Below are 22,390 nucleotides of genomic sequence, written 5' to 3'. Positions count from 1 at the left end.
TTAATGAAAATGTATGCAAAAGAATTATCTTCTTTAGCTTTTGCCGAGTTCTGGCTACATTAGAAGTAAACATAACGCAAGTATTATAATACATATGCAGCAACCGTTTTGAAACATGTTTGAACAAAACGATATGAATCTAAAATGCGTCAATGCAAAATGCAACCTAATTTTTGTGTATTTTCGATAATTCATGACGTCCAATAATTCGGTTCGCTAGCGGTTAATGTACTCATTCATGTGTTATTTTTCCCAATAATACAATATTTATTTGAGGCTGATATTTACATGAACTGCACATGTTTACCTTAATCAGAGAAAAGTAAGTGCCGGCTCTTGATAACCTTAATGTACAATTAAAAGCTTCGTAAGTGGTCTAATGTTGTTAGAACAAGTCTACGTTTCAAATCAAACGTTGCCGCTCGATTATGTAAATTGCTTTTTAAACAAATAAACGCAAAAGAGGGAGTATAATTTAAATAGTTGAATAAAGCGCGTTATGATTTGCTCTGAAGAGGTCATTAGTGAACGTGCTGCTGTGTGATCAGTTTGGTCGTTATGCAACTAAAGATACGTGTGTTGAGTGATTACTTTTGTGTGCGTCCTATTTAAGGAAAAAGTGCAAGTGCGTCAAAACATTGGAGAACTTTTCCTTTTTTTCGGCAATAAAATCGTCCTTTCGTTACGTAACACTTTTCAGTGATATGGTTTATAGTTTCGCGGATATTCAACATGATTCTACCTAGAATCTGCCAACAGTTTAATCTTTGGCATGTTGGAATCCGACGAATTGCGACTTTGAAGTGCGAATTGAGGTTGTCTTTAAATTCCGAAACCAGAGGTTTTTTGAGAGACTCCACATACGGCATCAACACTAGCATAAGGTAATATTATGTTGCAATCATCGATTATTTCGGTTCTTCATAACACCCACTCAATGTTTACGTTCGAATAGTCACGTTCTACATAACCTTGTTTACTAGTAAACATATTTATTTACCATTTGCTATCTAGGTATTTTGATACGAACTTTTTAGTTATATGCGTAATCACCGCTTTTGTTACTAGATATGTATTCAAAGCAACAACAATATGTAGAACATTTGGCAAACATGTTTATTTTATTCGCAATCAATACGATTTCAAGGAGAAAATAGTATTTTTTAAATAGGTATTTATGATAAGGTAATGATAGGAAAAACATTATTTTTCGACTGGTTATTGGTTGTATTTGTTGTCAGCTCAAATTGAAGACATATTTATAACGTTTTCAGAATGCTGACGAAAATTTGAAAACTTGGAAAGTAGCTCTTTGCGTTTAAAATTCAAGACGTATTCAGAACGTCTACTGAAAGTTCTCAATTGAAATTGAACGATATATAATTTGAGGTGTGGGCCTTAACTGCCACTGCCTAAGCTGGTTTTCTTTATAATAAGTTTACAATGTATGGCATATTGTTACTTGTTTTCCCCGCTACTTTCGCAATTTATAGAAAATTGACTAGAACACTATTTTTTCCAAAAATTTGTGTCAAAATTACAAACTAGGTATTTTTGAATTTTTTGCTTTCAATGTACAATTTTCAGATCTTTGTCCTTGAAATCGACCATTTCAAGCAATACTATGAGAAAGATGTCTGGGGCCGGTTGTTCAAATGAAAATAATCTGAATAGATTAGCTTTAGAGAAAAGTCCTTATCTTCTGCAACATGCTACTAATCCAGTCGATTGGTATCCATGGGGTGAGGAGGCTTTTGCGAAAGCTCAGTCTGAAGACAAGCCAATTTTTCTTTCAGTGGGCTATTCTACGTGTCATTGGTAAGTCTACTTATCTGTTAGTTGAGAAAGTTCTGGTTAATTTCAGAACTTGGTTACACAACCACAAACAACTTTTTCTAGCGATAAGTGTGTGCAATTTCAAATGATTTATCTGCAAACTGCTATTGTTCTTGTATGTATTGCTACCTATGTAACTTGTTCCAATAGGTGTCACGTAATGGAAAAAGAATCTTTTGAAAATAAAGACGTGGCTGAAATAATGAACGAGCACTTTGTAAACATCAAAGTCGATCGAGAAGAGCGACCAGATGTGGATAGAATGTATATGGCCTTCCTACAGGCTACCAGTAATAATTGCGGTTGGCCAATGTCCATATTCTTAACACCTACTTTGGAACCATTGACCGGTGGAACTTATTTTCCTCTTGAAAGCAAGGGACTGGGTATTCCAAGTTTCCCACAACTACTCATCAGTATGTCTAATAAATGGAAAACAGATCGGAAAGCCTTAGTTTCCTCGGGTAAGCGAATTAAATTTTGTGTAGTAAAATGAAATCACCTATTGTCCAAGATAAGATGAGCCGGCCAAACTATTTTGAAAACTGAGTTTTACGAAAAAAGTGAATAAGCCATTGGGTAATTGAAATTCACTAATAAGCAAATAGGGGGTATTAAAAAAATGAAATTGACGATGGAACAAAGTTTCAAAACGACACTACTAAGCAAACAAATATAAAATATTTAAGATGTTTTACGAATTAAATCAAACACGAAAATTCCAACTGCCAAATTTATATCTATTTAACGAACTTCGTATCATCTGTGGATTTCGATATTCCCATACCTTCTTATCTTGGGCACATTTATTAAACAGACAGAAGCAAACAAGCAATCCTACACAGCATGTTCAATTATATTCAGTAGAAACTAATAATATTGTTTGGAAATACCATTTAAAAATTGCAAAAACGAACAAATCAATGAATAATGGAACCGTTTGCTGCAAGTTGTATCATCAGCTACGATAAGAGTCGAAAAAATAGTTCTCACATTGCTATAAAACAATAACACCAAATTTTAAATATGTACTTCATTAGTAAGTATAATATTAATTATTTCCTCCAAATATGTATTTTCTAAATTAGGCTAATCGAGTTAGGCACCAGCATATAAACAATATAAATTTAAACATCAGTTCAACAGCCTCCGTGTGTGGCAAAATGCGGTAAAACTGGGTCAATGAAAGAAATGGAAAAAGTTGCTTATCAACAAATAGTGCGGTTAACGATTCATTTTGCTCGGTGCATTCTATAAATACTATAAGGGTCATGGAATTGGAAATTGCATTCGTTTTAAATATGACCGCCATGAAAATAAATTCATAAATAATTAAATAATCAAGGCTAAATTGTGTTTTTGCTATAATATATGTCCATTTGTCAGCAGTCGGGTAATAAACATTCAGTTGTGTCTATGTACGGATATATCTAATCGAATTAAATCTGATTTCTTGTGTATCATTATTTTATCATGCCAATTTCGAATCGCAACAAGGTCTAGTAACTTATTCACTTGATTTAAAGTAGCTTAGTGTGCATACGTTTAAGTCTAGTAAAAACTGAATTATCTGAACTATTATAATATATTTCAATGCAAATTAATAAATTCTTCTTCAAAATCTAAAGCTGCCAAAAATAGTTAAGTAGTTTCGCTTAAAATGTAGTCTACTTTTTATGAGCCCAACCCTACCCAACAATTGATCCTGCCTTAAATAAAAATGCCGCCGACGTTTATCTCTAAACAATACTTTATGCAATTTAAATAAGTAGATTGAATTGTTAATGTATTCCGTTGTTTATACAGGCCCGCGCCATGAATGCACATTTGCTATTAATTCGAATATTCCACTATTATTTATATTATGGACTTTTAGTTCATCATTATTTAATATTTAATTAATTTCTTTTAAATCAAACTATTAGACTATATTGATTGAAATATTGACGAAAAAAAAACTTTTCGGACATTTTATTTCCTTCTTTAGAGCTAAATAACAAGGCAAATAGCAGCCAAGGAAAGTCTACTAAAAACAAATAAATACAAAAAATATAGAGATTAAAGTTTTAAAATACAGTTATCAAGACTGAGGGTAAGATAAAATCTTTTAGAACAAAGTAAGAAAACGTTTTCCAAATTTCAGATCAACCTCATCATTTGTATCGCATTTCCGTTACTTTATCCTAAAATATTTCATCTTCTAACTTTTTTAGGTATCATTTAAAAATGTTTGATCTATTTTTTCCGTATTTGTTTATTTTTATTTTAACTTGTCATCCAATATTGAAATTGTTATTCATCCAATATTTTAAGAAAGAAAACGAAGGAAATAAATCGTGAGAAAGCTTGGTTAATAGTAATCCTACCTTGGTACTATAATGAATCCTATGGGGACGGACATAAATAATTCTTCAATACCAGAGCATGAGAATAGAGTAAATGTAAAAATAGCGCTTTAATATTTACCACTTTAGGTGGCGAACTTAAAAAAAGAACAAATTTGCTAAGAAAAATATCGTTTTTCCCAACTCATCAATCATATAAATAAAACACACTAAAATGATTTATTTGCTTCGAAGAAAGAATTTAAAAATTACTAAGGTTGAAGTAAACAAACTTTTACAGTAACCAAGATATATATAATATTAAACTTTGTCTTCAGCAAAAAAATACTATAATAAATAAAATAATATTTGATTATCTTTACTAGCTCTTTTGAACTCAAACATAAAATTGCTAATATCAACGTTATAAGACTTGCCTATATACCAATTAGGCGTAATATTCTTCTACAGGCAAATTCAGTCTGAAAGCATTAGAAGACCACGCAAAGAAAGGATTGCTATCTGCTGATAAGTCCCAAGTAGCAGGAGAGGATTGTTGGCACAAATGTGCCTTGCAACTATCCCGCTCCTACGAAGCTGATTTCGGCGGTTTCTCCATGGCTCCAAAGTTTCCCCAACCAACAAACTTCAACTTTCTATTCCATTTATATGATAAAGAGAAGGACACAGAAAGAGGATTACAGTGTCTCGAAATGTGCTTGCATACTTTGAAGAAAATGGCATATGGTGGTATTCACGATCATGTAAATGAAGGTATAAAGTTCTCGATTTTTATTTAATCGATAATACATTTATTCTATTAATGACATACATTATGCAAATATTAAAACTTTCTAGGATTTGCGAGGTACTCAGTTGATGAAAGATGGCACGTGCCACATTTTGAAAAAATGCTCTACGATCAAGCACAACTGACTGTGTCTTATTGTGATGCGTATGTAGTCACGAAAGATGAGTTTTTTGCAGACGTGGCAAAAGATATTCTTAGCTACGTTTCTAAGGATTTAAGTCATGAATTGGGAGGATTTTATTGTGCTCAAGATGCCGATTCATACCCATATGAAGGTACTTGTTTGCAAAGTTTATATTAATTGATTTAAATGAATAATCGTTTATCAGGTGCATTACATAAAATGGAAGGTGCATTCTGCGTTTGGGAGTACGACGAAATTCGAAATCTTTTGGACGAAGAAACCAACGGTATCAAACACTCAGACGTTGTAATTTTTCACTACAATGTGAAGGAGAAGGGAAACGTTAGTCTAGCTCAAGATCCTCATAAAGAACTGAAAAATAAAAATATCCTGTCTTGCTTCGATTCATATGAATCAACTGCTCGCAAGTTCAACATTTCCATCGTTTTACTGAAGGAAATCCTGGAAAAGTCTCATAAAGTTTTATATGAAGAGCGTCAAAAACGTCCCAAGCCTGACACCGACACAAAAATATTAACGTCATGGAATGGATTAATGATATCTGGTTTTGCAAAGGCTGGATTTGTCTTGAAAAATCAGTCTTACATCAACAGGGCGATATTGGCAGCCAATTTTATTAAGAAGTTTTTATATAGTGAAGAAGACAAATTTCTCTTCAGATGCTGCTATAAAGGCGATACGGGGCAAATTTCACAAACGTAAATACACTAAGCTGAAAAGTGTCTTATCGTATTTTAACTACGTCGGAATTTTTTAATTTCAGATCAAGTCCAATAGCGGGCTTTCTGGATGATTATGCGTTTCTGATCAGAGGTTTACTCGACTTATATGAATCATCTTTAGACGCTGATTGGTTGCAATGGGCCGAAACATTACAGGAAACTCAAAATGCTCTCTTTTGGGATGAAACGAATGCTGGCTACTTCAGCAGTTCTTCCTTGGATAAAAGCATCTTGCTTCGCAGCAAAGAAGGTAAACATAAATATTTCAACTTTGAGGATTGTCAACATGAAACATACACATATGTACACTTTTTACTTAAGAGGATTATCTTATAGATCAAGATGGAGTGGAACCCTGTGGAAATTCCGTGTCTGTTCACAATTTAATACGACTATCAACTTATTTGCACCGAAACGATTTGCGTGAAAAGGCCGGCGAAACTTTGGCTTGCTTCTCAGAAAGATTGAAGATGTTTCCCATAGCTCTGCCTGAGATGACTTCAGCTTTGATGTTGTATCACAATTTTCCGACGCAGGTAACGGTTAATTATATGCCGGTGTGACCTTTCTGATCCATCTTTGTATTTTTGGTACATAATTCTAGCTGATAGATTGATCTGCCCTACAATTTCGTTATTACACTTATTTCACTATGTTAAATACTTACACATGAATAAGATATTACAAATAATAAGTGAATCATTTTATGATTAAAGTATGGAAATAACTGGATACAACATCTCCAGTAACCAGAACCAGCTCTTCGTGTTTGTATACACTGTTTTCTCTTTTAGGTGTTTATTGCTGGTCCTACCGAGGACAACTCAACTCAAGCTTTATTAGATGTTGTGCGGTCTCGGTTCATGCCAGGACGAATTTTGGCTGTAGCTGATGGTCCCGGAGGACGAGCGGGACTTCTTTATAGGCGCATCGAAACTTTGCACAGGCTAAAGCCGATTGAGGGCAGGGCTGCAGCTTATGTGTGCAGAAATTTTACTTGCAGTTTACCAGTTACGGAACCCGCTGAATTGGCCACGTCTCTAGACGATGCCAGTAACAAGAAGATTGCTTAATTAATTCGATCAGTAAGTTTCTTACGCTGTTATTTGTTGTTATTTCTAGTTTTATTTTTGCATCAAATAGGATACTCGGCTGAAATGAAAATGCGGTAATTTTTTAAATTAACTAGTTATGCATCTTTTTGATCCTAGTCGATATTGTTGTTCATTAAATAGAGACAAGTGTTAAATTTCTTCTACTTGTCATCGTTCCAAAATGTTAGATCTTGTTCGGTTATCAATTATTTGGATATATTGAATCTCAATTAATGTTTTTTTCTCTGATTCCCTACTATGTATAGCCATTTCAGTTCACTCTCCGATCGATAATCAAAATATCCTGTTAGTTATACAAATTGCGGCCCAAAGCGCGGAAATGGACATTCTTCAAGACAATATTTGTATGTATATTATAACATAAATATTGTAATTTTCAATTTTCAATTCCTATACATATTGATCATAAAAGAATTCGATTGGAGGGTAGTAAAAATATGTGATATTTGTAAGGAATATATTGGTCAAATATTTTTTAATTATTCTTATTTATGTATGTAAATACTTAGGTAACGCGTTGAGTATTTGTTGAATGATGAATATGTTTGAGAGTTTTTTTTTATAATTAATTCAAGTTTATCTGTAGCTTGAATTGTTATTTATGACATTGTTGTAAATGTTTTTTAGCTTTAGTGATCCATGAAGTAAATAAATGAATAAAATAGTCTTGTGTTATATATTTAATTTATATGGTAATAGCGAAACAACCCAAGAATAATATACATATACATCTGTTGTATAAAATCGTAAATTTTCCATTCCAAATCTAATTAAATCAAAATAGGTTTATTTTTTAGGTATATATTTAAACCATGTTAGTAGTAAAAAAAATCCATATATACTTCAGCCGAGAAGACTTAAATACCTCGCGCATTATATCCTTCGGAGCTACGCGCCTAAGGATATAACAGTTCTCTCTATATAATATACTATTTTTAAATTGAAAAAGATGAAAATATGCCGGCAACGATCTAGAGAGAGACGACTACACTCGGTTAAGTAGACTTAAGGTTCACAGAAACTACTTTCCGCGTGACAATAGGCATTTTCAGTTTTCCTCAAATTTTTTTGAAAAGATTGATACGTGATTGATACCTAACCTGTAAATAATGAATTGAGAACTGAGTGAACAATTAATATATAGTTATAAAATATATGCAACATGAATAGACCGGCTTTTGTGTACAACAGGTATAATTGAATTAGTATTATTACTTGTATATATAGTATAAAGTACTTGTATATATAGTATAAAGTACTTGTATAAATAGAAGATACCTGTGGGGGTTTAGTTGCTATTATTCCACTTTGAATATGAAGATGATAATTAATATCTTCACTATAGGCTCAGAAGAGTCCAGTTTCTTGCACGAGCATTATCAACGGCCAAAGAAGAAAAAATTGTCGTTCCGATGCGGATAAATCGAGGTCCTACTGATATTCTAAGGGCCCTTGAAAGTACGATCAAAAGTGACCCAACTGCAGCTCATTACAAATATCATGACGACCCTTATTTACTTCCAATGAATAATTTGGCAAAACGTTCATATGCAATGGCTCAAGAAGCAGGTAACATAGTGAAGTATTAACTTACAATATCATCAAATATATGCAGTAACGAATCATTGTAATAATAGCGATGGTGTGTACACACTAGATGAAATAAATGAATCGCTTTTATAACATTATAACATGCTTTATTACAAAAACGATTCATTTATTTGAAATATTATTGTTTTATCAAGTTTTATTTCTTTATATTGTCTCTGTTATATATTTAAATTGTGTATTATGTATATTATTTACTGGGTATTTTCTCACTTGTCGTCTATGATCTAGAATTATTAATTTTGATCTGCAGTCAGGAGATTACGCGTTATTAAATGTCCAGCAGTCCTTTGGAACCATCTTCAGTATAAAATAGACCCAATCAACAATAGAATTCAATGTTAAACCATAAAATAAAATTTGTTTGCAATTACTTTTCAATCACAATTAAACACCAATTTTATAAGAAATTAGGTAAGCGAAAGGGGCATAAGATAATGCAAGATGGTTAAAATAGAGTAATTCTGATAGGTGGTTATTAGTATACCGCTTAACGTCAATATTAAAATTTAATCATTAGCTAGTTGTATCTAATTTTTAATGAAAGTGAACATAAAATGTTCAACATGTTGTAATATTGAGTGTAATATAAACTATGAGTATGAATTGGAAATCAATATTTTTGCAGTATTATGAAAGTCAAACTGCACATACTTTTGCAATATGCAACTAGGAAATTATATTGCTATGTTTTGTAGATAAGAATGGACTTTAAACTAACAACAAGAATGGACTAAACTATTCTTTCTTGCAAAAATGTATTGAATATTGAACCAAAATATTCATAAACTATTTGATAGTTGCTTTACATCTTTACTTTACGCACGATAAAAAAGACGAATTCGCTATCTTACTTTCCGCAAAATATTTTGTTTTTTTGCGTCAAATTTCGATCTTTTTGTGATTTCCGGACTTTCAGCTTTACTTTGAGCGGTTCTAAAGGACCGTTTGCATTCAGTGCAGATGGTCTGGAACAAAAGTAATTGAACAACAAGGAAAAGAAAAAGTTACTCAAAATGTGGTTAAATAATTGAAAATAAAAAAATCTAAACCGAAGGACAAATTAAAGAATAGCATGGTTATACTAACCAATTATTAAGGCTGTGATTACAACTCCATATTTTAAAATTTGCTTCTTTTGAAGATCATTTTGTACACTCATTATCAAAGATAAAAGTTGCTTGACGCTTTGCATTTTTAACTAAAAAGCAAAAACAGCTTTTCGAGCTTCAATGTCCAGAATTACTATTCTTTATCATCAAAGTGAATACATATACGAAAAATTACGTTACATGTTCAGAGATATTAAAAAGATCTTACTGTATGGACCTATCACTGAATATTCTCGAATTAGGTCGTAAAGCCGCACATTGGGTACGAAGCCAACACCCTGAACTCTTCAACCATCGGGAATGCGATCCGCCAGTTGAGCTGTTTTTTCCACCAATTACTTATAATGAAAACAGTAACGTGACTGAATCTGATTTGCAAAGTGCAATATCCAAAAATCAGGTGTCTGATGCCATCCTGATAAATAACTTGTTAAAGGCGAAAAGTATCGACATCGCAGAAACAACAAAACAAAGTTTATTAGAATTGTTATGTTTCAATAACAGCGAAGACCTGCTGCCCGAAGAATTTATTGAAGAAAGATGGTTTAAACAGAGTTCCCGGCTAAGAGAGAAACAACGAAAAACTTGGAAGTAAGTCCATTTGCAAGCGTGTGTAAATCCGACATAACAAAATTTTTTATTAACCAATGTAGAGATGGCAGTTTAGCGGACGAAATTTTTATAAGTATGGAAAATCCTTCAGCTGAAGCATATTCAGCGATGATTCAAGGGTTGGCCAAATTTAATCACGCATCTAGAGCGCATCACCTTTTTGAAGAAGCGCAGGCAAAGGGCTTAGTAGATCTTGATACGTACAATGCGATAATCAAAGTGGCACCTTTTCTGAAAGAAAACACTGATTTAAGGTTTGCATGTTGCAATGTTGCATCCTTGCATGTTCTCAGCTTCTTACTTCTTACTTACTATACTGTACATTTAGTACAGTATATTTGGTTAATTCCTCATTTAAATTTTGGTTTCAGGTGGGCTTTCGTTGTGAATATACTTGAAAATATAAAGCAAGCTGGATTGAAACCAACCCTGGGAACCTTAAATTCAGTTTTACTCGCCTTAAGCACTATGGGCACCAGTGAAATGGTCAGAACATCAACCTTAAAAACACTGAATGAGTTTAAAAGTTTAGGAATTGAACCCACTCTGGGATCTTGGTATTACGTGTTAATCACATTTTGTAAGGAACGTAAGTAATCTATCTCGGCCAGAAAGGTGTAGCAAAATAAAATATTCCTATATTTTAGGAGGTCCACGGAACGGAATATTGACAAGCATTTTAGCAAATGTCGAAAATAAAGCTTATCAAATCCAAGACATTACTGATACAAACTTTTTCGTGACAGCAATGGATGTAGCAAGAAATCATCTGAATGATGTTAGTGTGGCGCAAAGAGTGCACAAATTATTATTGCTGGACAATAACTATGACTTAATTGGAGACTCATACAGGGAGTCAATTTATTAGTAAGCTACCAGTAATTTTTCAGTTTCTAAATACACCATTTAATTATTTTTGCAGCCGTCATTATTTCAGTTTATTATTACCAAATGTACCCTTCGAAGAGTTCATGGAAACAACATATAATAAACTTGTGCCCAATGTGTATGTGCCCGAGCCTTCCGTAATGAAAGAAGTCATTAAGCAAGTAAGGAAATAGTATATTGTGAAGACTGATTTTTTCAGGTGAAATTTAATTTTAGATCGAATTGAATGGTGCTATTGAACACATTCCTCGGATATGGTCCGATATGATCGTGTTTAACCATAATAACAGAGAGGATCTGATTGCCTACATTTTAGCAGTGATGGTAGATAATGTGGTACCAGAAGGTTCAGAGCTGGTAGAAAAGTTCTCCAAAATCGGATTGGATATTTATACTTCTATTGATGGTCAAGCCGAAGATAAATATAATTCAGTAAAGTAAGTAACGTTATTTTTTTAGCTATAAAGGACCGTTAATGTGATCGAAAAAACGTTTGCGTCAATCCGCATGTAACATACATGTGTAATTAGGTTTACTGGAGACATGTTGGGAAAAATTATGATCCTTCTGCTGAGGAATAGTGACTTCGAAAATGCAAGTCTAGTTATGCATAAGTTGATTCATCAGCATCAGAAAATCGTAGGTGTACCTTCATTTGATGCCTTGGACCTTTTTGTGGATCACTGTATTATCAATAAAACGCCATCGCGGGCCATAGTAAGTACTGATGTTTCCTCCTTATGTAATAACCTTATTGGAACAAAATCCTAAACACTATTACTATTTCAGGAGTGCATTCAATATGCGTCGGATAGTGGTTTTCCAGATGTCTTAGGTCTAGGAGTCAAACTAAATGAAAAGTTGACTCTGGATGAAGGACATTTAAATAGATTATCAAAGTGTGTTAATATCAAAATTCGCTAGATATCATTTTAAAACTGAATGTTTAAATTAGTAATAAATTGAAAAGCAACATTTTAATTTCTAGAATATTTAAAGCAGTTTAGCAGGCAGACGTTCGTAGACAGTTTAAATACTTTTATCAATACTCACTAAGCTTTGCGTGTTCAACCTGATGGTTGAACGTTTTTAAAAGTTTGTTCATTGTTGAGATATTATTTTTAGGGCGACTGAGTTGCGTTAAAGGCGAGAAATTTAATTAGAGAACACTACTTACGTTACGTTTGGTACGGTTATGAATGTAATGGATAATTAATTAAGTAATGCAATTTCCTCAGTAACAATCATTCAATTCAAACCGTTTGCTCTAAAAGTGTAATTTTAACGCACGTGTTTGGCTCCGCTCAGTGAGTTTCGAAATAAACGACCCGTTGGCGAACGAACAACACTTTTCAATAAAATGTTGAAGGTGACACAAAGGCGAGTGTAATTCGGTGACATTGACTTCTAAAAGTGCGCCATCTTAATCAGACAGCGGGTGACATTTAACTCTTGAAAAATATCCTGCCACCTGCCACTGTCAGATTGTCAATTTAGTTTTTCCAATGATTTAGTTTTTTGTCAGGAAAAACTGTTAAGTATTTGCTAATTGAATGTGGTCAGTCTTCCGATTTTGCTCTTAACCGATACTGAACTTCGAATAGTAGTTTTATAAAGAAAATTACGTCTAGATCATACAGTCACCATTTTACGTGATTGTGAGGTTATTGAACAACGTGCATTGTCTATTAAGTCCCGTAGTTTAAAGTCGCTACTGCATTAAAATGAGTAATAAGAAGCACCAAAGAGAGCCCACCGGCGCCGGCTTGTCTTCAGACTCAGAAGATGAAAACCAAACTAATGCAGAGTGCAGTCATATTAACAAAGCAGTAGATTTAACCAGCGTAAAAAAAATTGTTAACAAGCATGGTTTTCTTGCTGAATGCAGTGAATGCAAAAGACTGCCCGTTGATCCAGAATTGGCCGAGCTCGAAATGGAGTTGGATTTAACACTCTGGCTCTGTCTAAAGTGTGGTCATCAGGCCTGTGGGCGAGGTAAATGCAAACATGCCTTGCAACATTATAATGTACCTCATTCCGATTCGCATTCGTTATGTGTAAACACCACAATTTGGAGTATTTGGTGCTACGACTGTGATAATGATGTTAATATATCTTGTAAAAGAAAGTTACTTGATGCTGTGGAATATTTAAAAAAACATGCTGAATACCTCCGTAGTAAACAACAGGTTTACACATCGAAGATATCCGAGGTAATCAGTTCATCGAAAACCTTAGTGAAATGATAGAAAATGTTCAGTGTCTTCCAACTCAAGCATTTCATTTTATAATTTAAGTTGCAACACTATTCATTGCAAGCATCTTCCAGCTGGTCACATGTTTCAAGGATAGGCATACCTATAAATAATTAATACTTTTTTGCCCATCTTAACAATACTATAAAAAATGTCCACTGTTCAAGCGTCTAATAGGGTCATTAGGTCACAAGGCAATAATAGATTATGACTTGTAGGTAATGTCCACTTTGCCAGTAATAAACAGTAATAATGACACTGGAACGCTTCCAAAAAACCCAACCTTGTGTACACCTGGATTGCCTAGACCTAGAGGTTTAAAAAATTTAGGCAACACTTGCTTCTTTAACTCAGTTATGCAGTGCCTTGGTCAGACCCCATACTTAGTTACTTTGCTAGATGACACTGCTAGTGCAGGACAGCTTTTTCAGTTGCCTGGAGGCACCCTGAAAATGAAAGGAAAAGATAATGTTTTGCTACCTCCTTTAGAAGGTAACACGATTTACTATGAAACAAAGATAAATTAATTTTATTGGATTGGAAGTTTGTACTTTTTGGTAACTGATTGTTCATTATTTCATTTAAGGGGAAACGGAGAAATGGAGACCACTCCCTCAGACCCTTACCGAAACATTGCGTGAATTGCAAAGTGGTAGATCAGATGTTTTTATTCCAAAATCCCTTTTACAGAAATTAATATTTAGAATGCCACAATTTGGAGGAGGAGATCAGCATGATTCCCACGAATTATTAAGACATTTATTGGAGGCTGTTCGTGAAGAAGACCAACGGAGGTTTAAAGCAGTTATCTTAGAGAAGTTAGGTGAGTTTTACGGTAGGTTGATTTAAGGTAGTACACTTACTTTCAAGTTTAACATTATTACCGAGCAAAATGCAACACTGCCACTAACAAAGTGTTATTGTAAATGTTGCTTTTTTATAGAGATCTGCTCTATGGAACTTTGGTCCAGTAAGTCTCGTTTTAAAAACTAAATTATACTGTTTTAATATTAGGATCTAATCAGTTTAACATGTTTATAAAAAAACACTATGTTTTTTTAATCAAATCTTTAATGTTTGAAATTTTGAAATACGATACAGCGTTTTAGTCAGAAATATACAATTTAACGATTATGCTTCTTGGGATTAGATTAAAGCTCGACTTTTGGCATCAATCTTTTCATAGGTTTTTGAAACGTACAGGATTTCTTTTAGTGATTACTAATACTATTTTATTTTTCGTTCATGATATAAATATACAAGGTGATTTCATCAACATTTCACGTATACAAAAAAAATGGTGCAATACTGATTTACGAAAACATTTATATTACCTTTTCATTGCTTGTTAAATTCCCAATAAAAATATTACTTTTGTTTTCTTCGTATAATTTTCGCGTAATAAATTTTAAATCGCACTAATACACGTTAAYCAATAGTTATTTAAATTCAAACTCAAAACAAAGTCAAATTATGGACGATTAATTTTAATTAAAATACGTATTAATATGCAAATTATATTTATTATCGTTAATTAGAAAGTTTGAATTAAAATAACTGTTGATGTGAGGATTTAAACACATGCTTTAATACGATATTCATTTTTTTACTCGGAAATTATGCTTTGCACGAAGGAAACTCAAGAGGACTTTTTTGTTTGGATATATATAAATATATATAAATAATCTTTATTTCCTACAGAAAATTTTGTTTGGAATAAACACGAAATAAAAGATTAAATTTTTTTGATAAGCCGGTAGCGCACCATTTTTTCTTCAAAAATATTGAATGTCATTAAAAAAACTTAAGCGGTTTCGAATATATTAATACAGTTTTTATGTCTTTTAATAAAACGTTAGCATCCTGTATTTTGGTTCAGATATCTATATTAATAGCATCGATGCTACTCCCTTACTAGATCTAACATTTGAACTCAAAATAATTCCCGCAATCACCTGAAGTTTGTCAGAGCACTTTTAACCAAAATCTATCGAACTATATGACCAAAAAAGGAAAGTGCACATTCATAATTTATTTGCTTAACTGGTTATTAGTTTTAGAGTTCTCAAAGTACCCTACAACTTTCATTATAACCCATTTTTTCAATTGTTGAACTGATCTGATTTTTTTCCGTAGAAATTTTTGGTCGATTTAAAGGTGGCATGGTATAGTATTTTTAGGCAGCGTCATTTAGCCAAAACTCTGATGCTATAGCAAGCAGAATTGAATAACTGATTAACGAAATAAACATATTTAACAAGTTTTCGAAAGCAATTCACAAACATATACCTACCTACTTTCGCTTACAACTTTTTATTTAAAATTGCCGAGCCGACATCAGATTGTGGACGGTTTTGTTCCATCCATTAAACCATTCTATTTGTCATTCTTTAACTATAATTTGTTTTTGTACAATCGGTTTGCTTGCTATTGCCCCTGTAATAATTTCCTACAAGATTCGTGTGATCCGAATAATAAATTACCTGTTCATTAAAGTTGTTTACTATGTATAAAGTCTTGTTTTGTTAATCATTTTGTATATCTAACAACCGATTAAGAAAATTATGATACCTATTTTTTGTCAAATCGCCCAGAAACCCTACATGGACTTATATTTGTGCAAATAACTCGAAAACGAAGACAAATACGAAAAAACTGCAAGAGATCAGAAATTTCTTAAATTGATCAACAAATTCCAAAATTCGATAGGTCGAAGTCAGTGGCGCACCACAAAAAAGTTCTGGGGGGGGGGGGTAAAAGAGGGTATGCCTCTATAAAAAAGAACACCCAGTAGATTTTCACAACCAGTCGCCTTACTTACGGGTAAAGGGTCTAAACATTAGCCTACGTTAAAAATTTGAGCGAAATATCTCATAAACTGTAAGAGCTAAAGAGAAAATACCAACATTTTTTTGAAACCTTAACACCCTGTATCTCGTTAACCATGCGCCTGAGAAAAAAACTTAAATTAAAACGCGACTTGTTTTGAGGTCCTCTACACGCCCCTGCACTGTGTCCATAAGGTTGGGAATCACCCTGTATTATAGGTTCGATGTTCTCGGCAAAAATAAAATTATGAATCATTGTATTTCAGGTTTTAATACGAAAACAAATCCATCAACTGTAGACGATGAGAAGAAACACATTTTAAAGTTCTACGGTCAACAGGTGTCCGAAATGTTACTTGCGACAGAGCAAGTATTTAGAGGGGCACTTGTAAGTACGTTGCAGTGCCAGGTATGTGACCATATGTCGCACATGGAGGAAAAGTTCTTAGATTTAAGGTAATTTATGATACATTAAATTAGCCATCAATTCAAACTACGATTATTATTTAGTTTGCCGATATCTGAAAAACAAATAGCACCGGTATTGAGAAGAAAGGCAGACGATAGTGAGGATAATAAGCCATCGAAACATCAAATCAAAAAGGAAAAAAGAGCGGAGAAAAAGAAGAAAAAACAGAAGTACAACCGAAATAATAATCTGCTTATTACCAATATGAATGATACAGATGTAGCCATGGAACATAAATCGAGTAGTGAAGAATCCGATGCCGATGTTGAAGACAATGCTGAGGTTTGGAAAATTTGCATTATTTATGCTTCTAAATTGGAGTTTTTCAAAATTTCTGAAATTTATTCATTTGAAAAGAAAGTTTTATAATCTGCTATTTCAAAATGCCAAATTAAAAACTGTTCTAAACTCTCAATCACAATAAGAAAACTGTCGTGCAGTGAGAACATTCGGCCGGCAAAAATTGAGCCGTAGTCGTTTATTTTTTACTTCCCTCCACTGTTTAGTAAATTGATCGCTCACCAATTTTTACTTTGTCTTAATATACTTTGCATAGACTTCATATCTAATTGTATCAACCCACTATTATGGTTATTAAAATAATTTTTAGTATGTGAACCACCTCTTCATCGCCACCTTTTTAATTTTACAGGATAGTTGCAACAATACTATTATTGCTTTGCCAGCGCCGGGAGAAGATTCATCATCAAAGGGTGGCGAATCCGGTTATAATTCTGATAAGATCGATAATGGCAGCCCTGATTCGAACTGTATTAATTCACCTAGCGCTTGTAACTTAGCTGACAGTGGGGTGCCAAGTCCTACAACCGCCGCTCCGGCAATACCAAACAGCCCTAATAACATGTCAGTAACAAGTGAAACAAATACAGACATGGCCCAATTTACATTTGCAAGTGATAGTTCAGAAAACGATTGCGACAAAAACAAAGAGTATGTAGGAGCAATGGGATTTTATTGAATTACAGGAATGTAACTTAAAATTATATTTCAGTACGTTTGATCGCGCTGTGTCGAGACTGGCTTTTGTAGAAAACAACAATAAAAATATAGATCTCAAGGTGGATTTAGAAAAGCTTAGTTTGCTGAATGACGGCGATTCCAGCAAAGTGATTGCCCCAATTGAACAGAGCCAGATGTTGGAAGAAGGAGCATGTGCAATGGAAACCAGCAGTGAACTAGTAAGAGCAGGGTGGAGTGCAATGAGCTAAATCTACACTTTTAATTTATTATTACAGATGGATCAAGATGAGGATTATTCTGAGGAAATAGCTTTATATGGGAGCACTTTAGCGCCTCGGTATCAATGTGAAGAGGGCGAATGCTCAGTTGAGTCATGTTTGAACCAATTTACCGAATGCGAATTGATGATGGGATCTAATAAAGTTAGTTGCGACATGTGCACGAAGCGTAGTGGGAACCAGAAAACGGTGAACACGGATGCATCCAAACAATTGCTCATATACAATCCTCCGGCTGTATTAATTTTACACCTTAAACGATTCCAGGTATGTTCATTTCAACTATGTGTATAATTTACAACAAAATATTTTTTTTATTTTTTAGGTTTTCCGGTTTAGATCAACTAAAGTGTCAAAATTCGTTAAGTTTTCTACTCTTCTAGACTTGGGCCCATTTTGCTCAAAACGATCTCAAAGCTTGCCGACCGTAGATGCTGGACAGACAGAAGTTCTTTATTCTCTTTACGGTGTTGTAGAACATAGCGGTTCGATACATGGTGGGCACTACGTGTCGTACGTAAAAGTTAGAGCGCCCCTAGACGAAAACAGTCCGCGATGGCATTTCATACCAAAAAATCAAAAAGAATTACTTAAGAATAATCAACAAGGCGTCACCGAAAAGCCCGAGCCTCCTGCAGGGAAATGGTATTATATTAGCGACTCTTACGTGTCTGAGGTAGCAGAATCTAAGGTTTTAAGTGCACAAGCCTATATACTGTTTTATGAAAGACTGTCGTAATTGTAACTTGTGTTTGATGGTGGTATATTTATTTAGTTATTAGATAATTTAATTAAAACAATACTATGATTCTTAAATCGTGCTTATTACAACTGAAAATTCATTTAAAAACATGTACGTAAGTTTGAATATTCTTAAACTTTATAACAGAAAGTTTTTATATTCTATTCCTATCTTAGGACTAATAACAGCAGTTCTGATGTGGCGTTAAATTTTATGGAGCATATGCAACAATAAGGAAAGTCTGACAACCCGAGTTATTTTATTGGTAACTGTACCATATATTGACAAAGCGTTGTCTATCAGAAATAATGATTTTCCAACGCGAGCAAACGTATTCTGATACCAGAATATTTTAGTTTATTTTGAAAATCAAGGACTGATAGAAGTGGTAGAGTTAGACTCAGAAGAAATAGTTTCTTTTTTACTCTCGTATAAAGATAATTAGACGGGTAAACATTATTAGGTGCTTTTTGTCATTATATTAGAAATTTATAAATTAGTAGCACATCTATTATGTAGTACTTCAATGCTTTACATTTAAAATTCAAAACATGTTCGGTTTAACTTTATACGGCTAAACAAAAATGTTTTCAACATACTTTTTTCTGGTAACTTGTTAGAGCCCTGTACCTAGTATAATAATTTTTACTCCAGATTAGATGTTTCTTATTAAGGACTCAAGCATATGTCTAAAATGACGAAAAACCGACATTGTTATAAAAGTTGTCTATATTTTTCGGTTTTGTATATTATTATCGTCCATTCTTTTTAAATAATATACTAATTTTAAATGCAATTTATTTCATTTCATACCTACCGCATGTTTGTATTGCATTCCTTGGGAAATTTTCTTGCATTGCCATTTTTCTGCTCAGTTCAGAAAGCACAGTTCTCACACAAAAGCAGATATTTGCAAAAAAATCAATAAGAAATGTGGAATAACTGTTATTGATTTTACACCTATAATCGCCCTTTAACGATAACAGGTAAAATTAACAGACAAATAGAAAACATTTACTAATGGAACTCTAATCAGTTGAGAACAAATTAGTATTTCATAATTCAGTTTTTAACTGAATTCCCGTTATATGAGTGCAACCTAGCCATCATTTGCTTTCTTACAAACTTCCTCTATTTTTGTTTTCAGTTTCAGGCGAATTTTTTTATGCTTTGATCAGGTGCTTGGAGCATTTTGAACATTTATCCTTAATCTATCTTTCAATTATTACATTTTTCGTCTGATGTAAAACGTATAAGAGGTTCCATAAATAAATTATGCAGAGTGAACAATAAGCAAAGCAGCGACCTCATTCACTATTTTATAAACTTTTAATATTTTTCTTCATTTCGCAAAAAAAAATTCACTTTATCTGAACTATGGCTTATTGAAACTTGCCTTTACAGTTCTTATACGGGGTGTTTCACGGCTAGCGTCCATTAGAATATTTCGGGAAGTAATGCGATTTGAAGTCCGCAAATATGAATAATGGGATTTTCGGAGACGCTCTTTTCATATGAAATAACAGCGACATTATGCGACTCTCGGTTATACTAGAATTCGTCTCAAACCTACTTATTTTAAATTAAACCCAAATGCCTGTGATGATTTAGTGTGGGAGATGCGAATTTTTAAGTAAGCGAGCGCAATTGACTCACAACACAAATTTGTGAGTCACATTTACTAAGCCGACAAAAATCAAGTTCCTGTGTCTACTAAATATGGTAAAAGATGCAACTGCCTGTCTGCTTTAGTGGGAGACGTGAATTTCTAAGTAAGCAAACGCAAATATTTTTTTCCAAAAATTTAGGTTTACTTCATTTTCAATAAAATATTTCGATTTTGTTCTCCAAAAATGCATTATTAGCGCTCAAATGCATCTAGAGTTTGCCAAAAGTATAACAATTCTAAATATTTTTGATATTCAAATGAGTCTGGCGTTTACATCGTGTGAAAATTCAAAACATTTGGATATCCGGCCTTCAAATCCTCATAACTTTCCAGTTTTCTAAACGAGTTTGGCAATTAAACCAATCTCAAGTTTGCCTGAAGTTTTGCTCGAAGTTCAAATCGTAATCAATCTTAACCGATTGCCCGAAATGTCTAAAAATCCGGTTTTACAGAAGATTGAGCTCTTTACATTCCAGTCTTATCGATCCAAATATTTGGGTTTTCGACTTCAAATTGATATTATGTTGCTTTTGCAGAATTTCAAATTTCCACATGAGACCAGTATCAAGAGAATTACGAGAAATTTTTTTACTAAAACAAAATGCTATAAAACCAATCCGTTTTTTATCAAAAATCCTTCAAAAACCTTAAAGAACGCATTTTGAGAAAAAATAAAAAAACTGAAAAATGTAATTCTGACAGGATTAGTTTTTCGCAAAAATAACGAAAAATTGAAGAAATTTAAAAACTGTTGATACTGACTATAACACTACTGATTTTTATTTTTTATTCCTCCGACAGAGTGCCACTTTTGCACTTATGCAAATACCACCCATTGAATGAATCAGCAACGTATCATCGTATTCAAAATAATGGAGTTTTTCCAGTTTTTGTTTGACAGAGAATAAAAATTGTAATTTTTCCACTTTGCTGTATCTAGATGTCTTTTTCGGATAATTAATTATCGAGCAGAATAACATTCGTTTTCTCATGCGATGAAGCTTCAAATAAGGCGACCCTGTATAGTTCGTCAAACTGTTTACCCAATTTTTAATGACGAAAATATTTTATGTCCAGTAAATGGAATGTTGTTATGATGTAGTTTTCCCACTAAAAACAATCACGTCTGAAAATAGCCCGATCTAATCAACTGATTCAGGAAAAAAATCGTTATCATTGCAAGATAAAATATAGCCTTAAAACCAAACATTTTCCGTACGCATTATCACAATTACCAATAAATCGCCTATTAAGTGTTGTTACCTGTGCTAAATAGTAAAAATATGCATCATCACGGAGGTCCAGGCGGCGGCCATCATGGAGGTCCTGGTGGCGGTCATCCCGGAGGACCGGGCGGCGGACATCATGGAGGTCCAGGTGGTGGATCATGGGGAGGTCCAGGTGGCGGACAACATGGAGGACCGGGTCGAGAAGCATGGGGAGGTCCAGGTGGCGGACATCATGGAGGTCCAGGTGGTGGGGCTTGGGGAGGTGTCCCAGGAGGACCAGGCCAACAGGGACCTGGAGGCGGTTGGGGTGGCGATCCAGGATTTGGCGGGCCAGGGGGTGGCCCTGGAGGTCCTGGCCACTTTGGAGGTCCAGGTGGACATCACGGTGGGCCAGGATTTAATTCGATGGGAGGACCAGGTAAAAAACTATCATGTCTACAAACTTTGCTAGCATATTAAAGTGTGGTTGTCTTATTTTTTACAATTGATTCGTTTTATTAGGAGGACATCATGGAGGACCACCACCATTTTGATGTCCAAGACTGAGTTTTATTATAATAAATATACCTGATTAGCAATAATTTATTCAATTTGTATCTCCACATGAATAAACAAAAGCTTGGAAACGTGCCTCTTTATGATGAATCATCAATTAAAAAATCGTGAATGTATTTATTTGAAAATAGATAATATTACTCTCCAATTGATTTCGAAAGCAAATAGACGAGATTGCAGATAAGTACTATTTGGCTGAGCGAGTACCCTA

The 22,390-nt window shown here is 33.7% G+C and overlaps 4 protein-coding genes and 1 long non-coding RNA gene across 11 annotated transcripts; 4 read left to right on the top strand and 1 right to left on the bottom strand.

Moving 5' to 3' along the window:
- The first annotated feature begins 367 nt into the window (after nt 1-367).
- On the top strand, nt 368-7,619 carry LOC109541337 (spermatogenesis-associated protein 20). 5 transcript variants are annotated; one of them, XM_019910176.2, is made up of 10 exons: nt 368-884; nt 1,588-1,818; nt 1,987-2,300; nt 4,632-4,934; nt 5,019-5,246; nt 5,301-5,814; nt 5,880-6,088; nt 6,175-6,374; nt 6,633-6,923; nt 7,199-7,619. In XM_019910176.2, exons 1-9 carry the CDS (start codon nt 733-735, stop codon nt 6,909-6,911), a joined length of 2,430 nt encoding a protein of 809 aa, XP_019765735.1. In that variant the 5' UTR covers nt 368-732; the 3' UTR covers nt 6,912-6,923; nt 7,199-7,619. The 5 variants fall into 5 exon arrangements, with proteins under 5 accessions (XP_019765735.1, XP_019765734.1, XP_019765737.2 ...); XM_019910175.2 differs by having other exon boundaries at nt 6,633-7,619; XM_019910178.2 differs by lacking the exon at nt 368-884 and adding an exon at nt 1,069-1,185 and having other exon boundaries at nt 6,633-7,619.
- A 392-nt stretch (nt 7,620-8,011) lies between these two features.
- Nucleotides 8,012-12,154, top strand: LOC109541338 (protein PTCD3 homolog, mitochondrial). Its single transcript, XM_019910180.1, has 10 exons — nt 8,012-8,144; nt 8,299-8,522; nt 9,916-10,264; nt 10,327-10,539; nt 10,657-10,874; nt 10,933-11,152; nt 11,208-11,334; nt 11,390-11,610; nt 11,704-11,890; nt 11,963-12,154. Exons 1-10 carry the CDS (start codon nt 8,116-8,118, stop codon nt 12,095-12,097), a joined length of 1,923 nt encoding a protein of 640 aa, XP_019765739.1. The 5' UTR covers nt 8,012-8,115; the 3' UTR covers nt 12,098-12,154.
- LOC125503561 lies at nt 10,131-12,564 on the bottom strand. 2 transcript variants are annotated; one of them, XR_007280968.1, is made up of 3 exons: nt 12,464-12,564; nt 10,587-10,785; nt 10,131-10,516 (listed from the first exon to the last, which is right to left on the bottom strand). It is a non-coding gene; the product is annotated as an uncharacterized LOC125503561 (long non-coding RNA). The 2 variants fall into 2 exon arrangements; XR_007280969.1 differs by lacking the exon at nt 12,464-12,564 and adding an exon at nt 10,850-10,937.
- A 20-nt stretch (nt 12,565-12,584) lies between these two features.
- Nucleotides 12,585-19,522, top strand: LOC109541335 (ubiquitin carboxyl-terminal hydrolase 45). Of its 2 annotated transcripts, none has more exons than XM_019910174.2 (9): nt 12,585-13,386; nt 13,647-13,920; nt 14,015-14,251; nt 16,523-16,712; nt 16,767-17,007; nt 17,378-17,676; nt 17,738-17,924; nt 17,982-18,251; nt 18,310-19,522. In XM_019910174.2, the coding sequence occupies exons 1-9, from the start codon at nt 12,898-12,900 to the stop codon at nt 18,721-18,723; spliced, it is 2,601 nt and encodes an 866-aa protein (XP_019765733.1). In that variant the 5' UTR covers nt 12,585-12,897; the 3' UTR covers nt 18,724-19,522. The 2 variants fall into 2 exon arrangements, with proteins under 2 accessions (XP_019765733.1, XP_019765732.1); XM_019910173.2 differs by having other exon boundaries at nt 14,015-14,263.
- Nucleotides 19,523-21,579: 2,057 nt separating this feature from the next.
- Nucleotides 21,580-22,250, top strand: LOC109541346 (holotricin-3). Its single transcript, XM_019910198.2, has 2 exons — nt 21,580-22,042; nt 22,126-22,250. The coding sequence occupies exons 1-2, from the start codon at nt 21,679-21,681 to the stop codon at nt 22,155-22,157; spliced, it is 396 nt and encodes a 131-aa protein (XP_019765757.1). The 5' UTR covers nt 21,580-21,678; the 3' UTR covers nt 22,158-22,250.
- The last annotated feature ends 140 nt before the right edge of the window (nt 22,251-22,390 follow it).

The sequence above is a fragment of the Dendroctonus ponderosae genome, unplaced genomic scaffold, assembly GCF_020466585.1.
Source record: "Dendroctonus ponderosae isolate FM_Combo_2020 unplaced genomic scaffold, Dpon_F_20191213v2 Dpon_F_20191213_2, whole genome shotgun sequence".
Taxonomy (NCBI): domain Eukaryota; kingdom Metazoa; phylum Arthropoda; class Insecta; order Coleoptera; family Curculionidae; genus Dendroctonus; species Dendroctonus ponderosae.
The sequence above is the reverse complement of the archived record's forward strand: the minus strand, read 5'-3'. Positions and strand labels throughout refer to the sequence as shown.